Source organism: Arachis hypogaea, chromosome 13, assembly GCF_003086295.3.
Source record: "Arachis hypogaea cultivar Tifrunner chromosome 13, arahy.Tifrunner.gnm2.J5K5, whole genome shotgun sequence".
NCBI lineage: Eukaryota > Viridiplantae > Streptophyta > Magnoliopsida > Fabales > Fabaceae > Arachis > Arachis hypogaea.
The window spans coordinates 126,411,464-126,423,687 of NC_092048.1; the positions used below are offsets into that span (position 1 = coordinate 126,411,464).

Sequence of the window (12,224 nt, forward strand, 5' to 3'; positions counted from 1 at the left end):
TTCGGACGAACGCAAGAGCGTCCGCCTCACCAGTAGCGCCAGACTCTAAGGTCTTGCGCTTCTTTGGCTCTGGTTCAGGAGTAGGTCGGACGGGAGGGGGCGGCAGAGAAGAAGCAGAGGAAGAAATTACAATAGGTTGAGAGGAAGTCCCGACGTTCCGAGGAGGAGGAGGGGGAGAGACAACCATTCTAACACCTCCAGACCTGGCTCGAGACTTTGCCTTGGCTTCCTGAACCCTCTGGTAAGACTCTTGAGCATTTTTCTTTGCCATCTCTGCAAAAACAAAATGATAGCTAAAATCAGATAAAGTCGGAAAAAGAAATCGCAAGTCGGAAATAAGCAAGAAGTGCAAAAAGCTACCTAATTGTGGCTGGACAAAGGCCGGCGACCCCTGGAGAAATTTTTTAGTATCCAAGTATGGGGCCCTCCCCCACACTTCTCGGAGGAACCCCACAATGGCTACCTCGACCTCATTTAGGTCATCTAGACCATATTTCTCGCAGGGGGAGGCCTCCAGCCAATATAAAGGAAATCGGGGAGAGGAATGCTCATCCAGGAAAAAGGGGTGGTGACCCTCTACAGCTTGCACTTTGAAAAAATAGTTCTTGAAGTCGTGAAAGGACTCGTCAAAAAGGGTAAAAAGCCTCCGACCTTGAATGGCTCGAAAGGACACCCACTGTTGCTTATTATTTAGCCCACTGAAGGGTTTGGTCATATAGAAAAGGTAAAAGAAAATCCTTAGAGAAGTCGGAAACTCTAGAGCCTGGCTGATAAATTGATAAATTTTTAGAAAACCCCAAGAGTTGGGGTGAAGCTGGGTGGGAGCCACTCGGCAATGACGCAATACAGACATTTCAAACTCTGAAAAAGGGAGGAAAACGCCCAAACGAGTGACCATACTCTCATACATAAAAAAGAAATGAGGGGCCGTCTCGTCAGCCCTCCCGAAACAAACCCGGTCTTCTGGACCCGGGACTACCAACTCGTACTTGGGCTCATCTTCTTCAGAAGTACAAATTCTATAGTGAGTACGAAGGTGGGTGATAAATTCAGTGTCAACGGAGGGCTCCTCCCCTAGAACCGTAACGTCTACCCACTGGGAGAGAGCATCTACGGAAGCCATTTTCTTTTCTTAAAAAAGGGGGTGACAAGAAACCTACAAAAGAAAAGAAAAATCAACACACGGTCTCTAAGGGAAGGGGCACGGAACTAAAGCCTACAAACCAAATCTACCTACAAGATAAAGGCACGCAAATAGAAAACATGTCACAGAAGGGAAAAAACTAACCTTTGAGTCTGAAATCAAGACAGGAGGAAGTAAGAACCTTCGAAACGCAACAATACAGCACGAACAAATGCAAGGGAAATTTGAAAGATTGCAGAAACGAAACAACGAAAGAGAGGGAAAGTATTTATAAAGACGTTAGGGGCATAATGGTAAAATGGGGGCAGTCATTAATGAAGATGCACCGTTACCAAGGCCATTAAATCTCTACGCACACCCCTAACGGACACGACGCTTGATTAGACGTAACTGTCAGAACCGAAAGGTCAAGAAAGATCACGTCGGTTCCTAAACCATCACGTCGGTCCTCCTGCAAATCGGCCAAAACCCCGAGTTGAATACTCGAACCCAACTCTTAAAAAGAAATTGGGCTCGAGTAGGGGCACTGTTCATACCCTGGCCCAATAAATAGGGCCCAAGATCTAAGCAAAGAAGCCCAACCCAAAGGGTTGGCCCTCCTCCAGTACCAGCCTTCGTCCCAGAAGTCGGTACTAAACACGACCTGCTCCAAAGAAGTCGGATACGAGGGTTAGCTGGCAGATAACACTCATTCGAATGAGTAACTGCCCCTAGAAACTCTCTAACCACTTCATAGAGCCATATCTTAACCTCCCTAAGATATGGGAACGGTTATCCGCCTAAAAAGGTGGCACTACTTCAGCGGTGGTTATTGGTTCACCACTATAAATACCCTGACTTCCCTCAGGTATCACTAAGTCCAATACATTCTAAACTTGCTTATACCCTTGCTAACTTAGGCATCGGAGTGTCTTTGCAGGTATCACCCCCCATTCTTTCACACGTGCAAGTCGGACGGAGGAACACCGAGTTTCGGGCAAACGCGATAGTCTCCTCCCTCACACGTTTGGGCCTACCAACGTCATCCGGCCCACCAATCTCTGGTTACCCACCGTAACAGAAGGTAAGATTGTAATTAGGCAAATAGTAAAGAGTGTAGTTGAATAGTTAAAGTATTTAGAGATATTTTTCTTTACTTTTTTTATTATGTGTGCACTGTTTAGTGTTGAAGTACCTCAATTTTTTTTGTTTATAATTTAATAATATTTAATTTCTGTTTATTCTTTTTTTTTTTTCTTCTTAAATACTTTAGTTTGTTATTTTCAGTTATTCTTATAACTGGTTCTTTTGTTGTTGAAGCATTCATTTAATAATTGATTCAAGGTATCAAGAGTTTAAGGTTATAAATTCATGGCAAACTCTAAAGAAGATTATGGCAACTCAATCAAAACAAATGCAGCAATCACACCTCAAGCAATTGCATCTTTACCTCCCAATTTCTTCCAGCATCGACCATTCAACCCCATTGTAGATAAGCTCACAGAAACCAAGCATAAAACCTGGCAACAACAAGCACTATTTACAATTTGGGGCCAAAAACTGCAAGATCACCTCTATCAAAATCGTGTTCCTGTTCAATTTGACTCACTAAAAAATAAACTTGTAGGTATTGACACTTCCAAACAAGCAATGGCGCTAGGATAACTATAATTTGATATCTTGGATGTCAGCATTCATGGATGTGACATTCAAGAACAAGATGGTAGGATGCACTTTTGTTTATGAGATCTGGTCAAGAACTGAATATTACTATGTAAAGTCTGCTAGATACAAGATTAAGCAATTGAAGACACATTAAAGTCTATCAAGAAATAAGATTTGAATGCTTCTGATTATATCACTAAAATTAAGAATATTGCAAACTCACTTACTACCTTGGGTGAACCTCTTCAATCTGATAAGCACATTGAAGCAATTTTGGAAGGGTTAACTGAGGATTATCATGTTCTATTAACGATGGTGAATTCTAAATCTAAAATGTTTAGCTTGGCTGAAGTAGAGACTATGGTGCTTACACATGATGATATGGCTAAAAAATTCATAAAATCTACAAATGCATGATCCAAGCAAACATAGTTCAAGGCTCTTTTAATCAAATTCCTAACAATATTTGATTTAATTGTGGTAGAAGAGATAGAGATGGACGTTTTGGTAGAGGGGACAAATTGTTCTTTGACAACACTAGACCTCAATGTCAAGTGTGTGGAAGGTTTGGACACATTGCATGGAAATGCTTCCATCGGTTCAATCAAAAAATTTCACCACCCTTACAATGTCAGAACAACAATTCTAATTCTTCAATGTCCTCATCAAACCTGCCTAGCACAACTTCTCAATCTAATTCAATATTCACAACTCTATCCCTCCCAACACAAGCGTTTCACAATCTCTCTACCTACCTAACTATCGTAAGCACAGTTTCAAACCCTTCATGGTATCTAGATACAGAGGCAACACACATGTTACTGCTAATCAATCTAATATGTTGCAATCATATGAGTACCTTGGTCCAGAACAAGTTCAACTTGGCAATGGTTCAAGTATTTCTATATCTTATATAGGTAGCTCTTTTTTTATGCTTTAGATTCAAAAAGGTGGTTGTTGAGTTTGAAGAACTAATCTATTCTATTATATAAAAATTGAATTTTTGTTGATGGAGTTGACGTAGTATGCTCTGAAGAGTGTTTCCCGATTTAATTATTTTAACTCATTCAATACAATTTATTACAATGACTTAATAATTTCAACTAATTGATTTGATTAAATATTTAAATATCAATATAATTTAGTATAATTTATATTACTTAATTAATTATACTACATTAATTGTAATTCGTTATATTAGTGAATTGGTTTTTTCATTTATGAAGTCTAAAATAAAATAAATAATTTATTATTTATTCTAATTAAATTTATTAAATTTAATTATATATTATATATGAATTAACGTTAATTTATAAATTATTTTATATTATAATATTCAATCAAATAAATTGTAAATTACTTTGAATTATATACGCACGGGAAAATAGATTTAAATGTGGTTTATATAGTATAGATAGTATTTAATTAAGAATGGTGTATTTTTAAGTGTTTTGATATGACTTAATTATATCAACTAAATGATTTGACTAGATATTTAAATATCAACGTAATTTATTATAGTATATAATACTTGATTAATTTTACTACATTAATTGTAATTCCTTATATTAGTTAATTGGTTTATTCATTTATAAAGTCTGAAATAAAATAAATAATTTGTTGTTTATTCTAATTGAATTCATTAAATTTAATTATATTATATATAAATTAAAGATAATTTATAAATCACCTTAATTTCCTTAGCTTTTTATATTCCGTGGATTGTTAAGTTTTAAGTTTTATATTTCCGTAAGCAAAAGTAATATAAGGCAAAACTTTCTTTATTCTAAACGGAATTATTCTATGTATTATTAACTAATATCATTAGATTTGATTTATTAAAAATATAAAATAATTTTATATAACAAATTATTAATTAAACTCATTCTAAAACGTAAGCAAAATAAATTAATTTCCTAGGCAGCCCAATGTAGATTCATGATTTATACAACAATCAAACAAAGCATAGAACTTGTGAATTGTAATAAAAAGGGAATGAAAAAGTAGGGCCCACACCATGTTGGCTTGCTTGCCTCCATTGCATCTTAACAAAACATGGACCTATGGAGACTAATCCCGATTCCAAGCTGGACAGATAGAAAACCTATCCGAATCTCATACAATTAATTTCAACCCGCACCCAAAGTCCTATTTTAGTCTTTTTGGGTCTTCTCTCTCTCAGCAAGCAAGCATATACGCCAGCAATGGAGAACGGCGTCTTGGCACTGGCAACTTCAGAACGGCAAAGATGAGAAGACTGGTTACTCATACGGCGACGAGATGATGATGGGGTTGTGCCGGGGAGGAGGTCGACAACGATCAGAGATACTAATGTGACCAGAGAGGTTAGATAGCGGACCAGCAAGAGGAGACTTTCACTAATGTTGTTGTCATTCAGATCGCCGTCGCACTGGGATGCTCCCTATCTGTAACTGATGGAGGTGAGCTGCTGCAAGGAAGGCATGGATTCAGATCTTATTTTCATACTCCTTTTTTTTACTCAGTACATTTTGATTTGCCAGTATTTATGATGTAGAATAAGTGTTTTATTTTCAATTCAAATCTTTTTTCGTTTTTTAAATCATCAAGACAGATTTTTCTTCTTTTGGATTATGGAGGATATGTGATTTTGGATGCACTCCAATTTTAAAATGGTTTACTCGAAAATATACCTCTTTTTAGTTGCTATAAAAGTCTAAGAGGTGTGATCCTACAATCTTACCATATGTACTTGCTAGAATTTACGTTTGCTCTTATTTTTTTCACTAAAGAAAAAATAGTTAGGCGATATGATTTGTTAGAGATGATTGCACCGCCAAAAGAATGTTGGAAGATTCATGTCAGAATAATCAGACTTTGGTCTTTACCGAGATTCAAAGACCCCAAATCCATTAGCTCTATTGAAATGGTGTTGATGGATGAGTAGGTACTTCTAATATTATTCATGCACACAATTGTTTCTCTATTTTCATACACTTAGTCCCATATTTGTATGATTCTCACCTCATAATTGTCATAAATTCAACCTCAGCAGTTTCTACTTTTCTTGGGACTATTCATTCAAAAATAGACAAAATCCAATTCTGTGTTTCTCTGTAAGAAAACATAAGCTTTTTATCATAAAAAAATTCTACAGTCAAAAACAGATTTAATATATAGCTAATGTTGTATTCGGCCAATAAAGAGAGGGATTGGGGGACTTTTAGCAAGATTTTTATAGACAATTATATAAAATTATAAATTTTAGCTTGCAAAGACATGCACTAATGCCAAGATACATAATCACTAAGTAATGCAGATTGGATATAAGACTTTATGCCGACCAAAAACAACAAAATTTGAGTCACTCTTGCTTTCACATCCTAAAAAAGCATAATGTATATCTTTGATAAGAAATAATAAGCACATCACAACAAAATTGAGAATCAGATTATTCCTTACTTCTTTGTTTTTTATTCTCAGCTTTGAAGACTTAAATTTCTTCCTCCCGTAAGGGTGACAACTAACAAGAGAGATTTGTATTAGAAAAGTTTGTGCTAAGCATCTCTAGGTAGTGTTGACAGTTAGGAAATAAGCGTATAGCCTCCACTAATTTAACATTCAAAATTTTAGACTAAATCAATCACATTAAACAAAGATGCATATGGAAGAAAAAAAAGAGAGAAAAATAATATGACTAACGCATATGCATGATTGTCGTTAATCTTAACCCTCTTTTACATAACACTTAATTCTTACGCATGATTATCATCACGAATATTTTCTTTTTAATACCTATGGTTAAAAAAAATAAATCAAAAGTTTTTTCAACCTGTTTTTTATATGAGTTGCGTGAAAAAAAATCAAATACAAAAATTTTATACTCAAGTGAAGTCACTAAACAATAAAATTAGTCGTTTTAAATTAAATATTTTAATTATTGTGTTAATATATAATTAAATTTTTGTGTAAAATATAATGATAGTATACATTAAAGTATTAAATATTTGAATCCATTATATGTATATTCTTCCTTTTGGGTGAATATAAATCCATTAGTTAATACTTAATACTTAATATTTTGGAATTAAATCATATTTTTAATTTATTCAGTTATTTTTGTTGAAAAAAATATTTTATATAAATTTTGTTTGTTTATTTAGTTAGACTTTATTGGTACTGTGTGTAGAAAATGAATAAAAAAATATTTTGCTTTGTGAAAAAAATAGAGAACAACTATGCATACTTCTGTAGATAAAGATCTGATATATGTATTCGAATCATTGATATCGGAAGGAGCTGTGTATGTTTTTACATACTTTGGAGTTAGCAACAACTGTGGGTTGTACCGCACAACATCACATCATTTTCGATTATTTTTTCAAAAATGAACTACTGTCTTATCCTCTTTCTATGATGCAATACCGTTATATGGTATTAAGTTGGTCCCTTTTAGAAAAATTATGGGATACTCTCCTCAATATCTTTTTTTGGTTGATAAGTGTATGATTTATGACAAGTATATAAGTTAATTTTTCTTTTGTTTTTATGACAAAATATCACTAAGACGGGTGATTTGTGTACAATCTTCTATTTGATATTTATTTTAGACGTTGCTGGAGTTATGATCAGTGTAGAGGGTGAGAGAAAATATGTGATGGATGACAAACTTATTGACATGTTGGTCATTCATATTGAGAATGACGGGTGAATTTTTTCGATGCTCTTACTTAGCACTTAATATGTTTATATAAGCAATTTTTTATTTTCTAAATAATTTATATTTTCTCTGCAGTTTAAAGCTTAATATTGCTGTTCTTAGAGAGATGGTGGACCGGATCAAGGGTCTTCTGGCGGCGGGTGAGCAACAGCTACCGGTAGTTATTTTTTAATTTGCAAGAGTAAAGAATTTTCGAGGTATGTGAGGATTTGACCACTATCGAATGGTTATATCTTATTGTAGCTATTTCTACTAATTATTGGGATGCGATTCAATAGGTATTTTTAGTTTTAAAATTTTATGGTGTGATGTTATATATAATAGTAATTTTTTTATTTTTAAATTTTAGAGTGTGATACTACATGTCGTGGAAGCAAAATTATAAGTACTGTGTTTTGTGTTTTAATACTTTTGATCATGTGGAATTACAAGTGAAATTATAGAAAACAGTAATAACAATTCCGACAAATGGCTGGCGTTCTAGAAATTAAAATTTGAAGTGATAAAAAATATTATTATATACACGTGGATAAATTGTATCACTAGTTTTTTATTTTTTATTGTAAATTCTATGTTGAATTACTCAATAATTAATTAATCAATATATAATTTCAAGCTATATTTTTGTTATTATATAATACTTTTTATTATTTTATATTTGCAATAAATATTTTTTTGTATAGCTCATTGCTAAAATAAAATTTTTTTACTAATTAATTAGGTTCACAGTAGATTATAGTTGGTTTTTTAAATGTAAGGACACTTTTGGTTACTTTCTATTCGATAATTTTTCTGTCATGTATAATTGTACAACTCATTTAAGCAATAATTATTGTACATAGGTACCAATATTTTATAGAACATTATGTATGGTACCAGGCTCTTGATAAATCCAGATGTTCTTGAGGCTGTGATGCTTCGAAAAAGGTATTGTACCAATATTATGAATTATTTATGGCTGTGTATATTGACTGTATTTTTATGGCGTTGTGATTGATAAGTAGCGTGTACTATAGAGAGATCTCGCAGTACCTGTCTGTGCTTCTGGCAATCCGGCGTATATTAATGAAGATGAAGTTTTATATTCCACTGAGAGGAAGACAATAAAGGAGTTACGTGAAGCTGTGGATGTGAGTGCCTTATAGAAAATTACTTTTTTATGTTTGGTTCATTGTTTGTTTTTTGGACTTTCAAACTGTTCCTATGTAGGTTGGATTCTATGTTGTTCTGGCCACTGTTCTTAATGTTGAACCCGTTTTAAGTTGGTGGTATAAATCTTGTGTTTGCATCGTGAAGGCAGAAGCTAATGTGGATACATAATTCTGCGATGGCTGTAATAAGGACATGAATAATGTGGTTGATAGGTATGACTTTAATTGGACTTATTTGTGCAATCTTTTCATAAAAAGCAATAAAGTTATGTAATTGATTATGTCTCTTTTTAATTTATTTAGCAATATCTAGCTTAATACCAACAATTAGTAGACAATAAGAGAACAATTTATTAAAAACAAAAACTGCTTTGATTGATGGAAATATTGTCTATCCACAAAAAAAAATGGCAAAATGAGATAGACTGAATAGAAAAAATTCATATATCTACAACAATTTTATACCAAAGTCTTCTCTGCTAGACTAAAACCTAGAAAACTGATAAGCCTAAGAAGATTGTGTTTGAGCATTTAAATTGTGTTGAATATAATTTTTATGATTTTATTGTAACTAAAGGGTGACAGACCAAGTGTTAATTGATGTTTTTGAATAAAAAAAGCACCTAAGTTGAATTTGTTAGTTTTTGATGGTATTGCTACAATAACTTTTGTTGTATTCAATAAGGAGACCGCAACTCTATTCGAATGGACCTGTACTGAGACGGTGAAAGAGTTGAATGTATGTGGTTTCTGTTGTTGAAACCATTTGAATAGTTATGATGATTCAATGTCGGATGTGAATATAGAAGATAATTTTATACCATCCTCAGAAACTTTAGACGGTATGTAAAAATTTTATCTATATGTTTATTTGCATCTTTGTGTACATCATGGACTAAATTGCATCGGTATGACAACTGAGTATCTAAAGAGAGTTCATTCGGCAGATGTGTGGGATATAGAAAATCTTATTTATCAATGTCAACACTGTAAAGCATGGATGTGGTCTGAAGAAAGGCTTGCTGAATTCAAATAGTTGCCCCAACCAAAGTTTTCATTATGTTGTATGGAAGGAAAGATCGAGCTTCCTCTACTTTCTTTGCCTCCTGATGAGCTCATTCAACTTCATACTGGAGGAGATCAAAGAAGTATTCATTTCCTAAAAAATATAAGGGCATTTAATTCAATGGTTTGTTTTACATCAATGGCCGAAAAAATTGACCATGGGGTGAACAATGGGACTGCTCCTCCAATTTTTAAGCTTGGGGGTCAAAACTACCATAGAATTGGTAGCTTACTTCCTCCGGATAGTCTGCGACCAACATTTGCCCAACTATATATCTATGACACAAAAAATGAGATTGATAATCGGATAAGCACACTTCGATAATTTTCATGCAACCAGTCAAACATTTTAGTTATTTTTTATCTGTGAGAGAAAATAACATAAAATTTATTGTGTTTTTTTTTGTGCAGTTCCAATGAAGCTATAAATGAGTGGGATAAGAAAATTGTGGCAATATTAAGAAACGTGCTAGACAAATATAATAGTTTGGCAAAGAGTTTTCGTTATGCAAGAGATAGGTACCAACAGAAAAATTGCACAAACATAAAGTTTAAGTTGATTAGTAAAAGGACTACAGATGGCAGGACATACAACTTGCCATCTATATCTGAAGTGGTTGCATTGATTGTTGGCGATGTCGAACAACTAAGCAAAGATAGAGATATTATTATAGAGAGTCAAACTAGAAAGCTCTAACAGATTGATGTTTTTCACCCATCTTATTTAGCCTTGCAATATCCATTGTTGTTTCTGTATGGGGAGGATGGATTTTGTTTGCGTATTGCAACATCAGATTCTATCTCCGCTAGGACTATAAAGAAAAACAAAACAATCACTTTGTGATAATTCTTTGCTTTTCAACTACGTACAGAAAAGGACGGGTGAATCTCTATTAATTCTGATATCAAAGAGATTATTCCAACAGTTTTTGGTAGATGCCTACACAATGGTGAAATCAGAGAGGTTAAAATTCTTTAGGTATAAACAACCACAGTTGAGGGTTGATAAATACAAATTTCTGCATGAAAGTCTTATAAACGGGGATGTAGATGCTGCAAGGCTTGGCAAAAGAATCATTCTTCCCAATACTTTTACCGGTGGACCTAAGTACATGATGAATAATTTTAAAGATGCATTTGTAATTTGTAGATATGCAGGATATCCTAGCTATTTTATCACTATGACCTGTAACCCTGAATGGGATGAGATAAAAAGAGAAGTGACTCCCATTGGATTGAAGGTAGAAGACCGCCCTGATATATTGTGTCGAGTTTTCAAGATCAAACTTGATGGTTTGATTTATGACCTAAAAGAGGGAAAAATCTTTGGCAAAATTTTGGGATGTAAGTCTGTGTTTATGCAACACCTTCTTAAAATCTTATGTTGTAATGTTTTGCTCATTTGTCTTTTTCAATTTTCAGATGTTCGCAGTATAGAGTTTCAAAAGAGAGGGCTTCCACATGCACATATCTTTTTATTCATGAGTATCGAGTTCAAGCCACAAAGACCAGATGACATAGACAAACATATAACAGCTAAGATTTCTGATGAAAATGAAAGGCCAAATCTACATGGAGCTGCTCAAAATTACATGGTACATGGTTCATGTGGTCCGTACAACAAGAATTCACCTTGCATGAAGAATGGATACTGTTCAAAGTTTTATGCCAAAGAGTTTAGACAGCAAACACTCATTGATGAAGCCGGATTTCCTAAATATAGGCGTACTGATAACAGTCGAATAGTGAAGAAAAGGGAATGTGTACTAGACAATAAGCTCATTGTTGCTTATAATCCAGAATTGTTGCTCAAGTTCGGGTGTCACATAAATGTGGAATACACATGCCAAACAAGTTCTATTAAGTATCTGTTTAAGTATGTACATAAGGGCAATGACCGCGTAACAACTACCCTATACAACGCTGGTGATCCGTCAGAAGCCACACAAGTTGTTGACAAAATTAGGAATTACTACGATTGTAGGTACATTTCGGCATGTGAGGCAGTCTGGTTTATTTGGATACGAAATCCAAGAAAAAGAACCATTTGTGATTAGACTTCCATTCCATTTGGAGGATGAGCAACCTATGGTTTGTAGTGAAACTTCTAATGTAAATGATATCGTCGAAAGAGCAATATCTCAAGTCCATGTTTTTGGGATGGATGGCGGCGAACATGTCATATCCCTATACTCGAAGTCTGACTTATCCTGAATTTCCAACCAAGTTTGTTTGGAAGGACGATGCTTCAAAGTGGTTTCCTCGAAAGTAAGACTTTGCAATTGGAAGGTTGACTCATGTACCTGCAGGTAATGACGAGTTTATATTCAATTTTGATCTTATTTATTTGATGATTTAAATTTAAAATCTTAACAGCATGTACCCCACATCCATTTTATTCGATTTATCTACACTAGAAAACAAATGTTCAAATAACTTTCAGCAGTTATAATCTGTAGATTACACAATTTTAGAATTGTTCTATATTTTTTAGAAAAATTAATCTTATGCGGATGTGTAG

The 12,224-nt window shown here is 34.0% G+C and overlaps 1 protein-coding gene across 1 annotated transcript; it reads left to right on the forward strand.

Annotated features, from left to right (window-relative positions):
- The first annotated feature begins 10,650 nt into the window (after nucleotides 1–10,650).
- Nucleotides 10,651–11,917, forward strand: LOC140177716 (uncharacterized). The gene is made up of 3 exons (XM_072210864.1): nucleotides 10,651–11,047; nucleotides 11,126–11,629; nucleotides 11,688–11,917. The coding sequence occupies exons 1-3, from the start codon at nucleotides 10,651–10,653 to the stop codon at nucleotides 11,915–11,917; spliced, it is 1,131 nt and encodes a 376-aa protein (XP_072066965.1).
- Nucleotides 11,918–12,224: the final 307 nt, after the last annotated feature.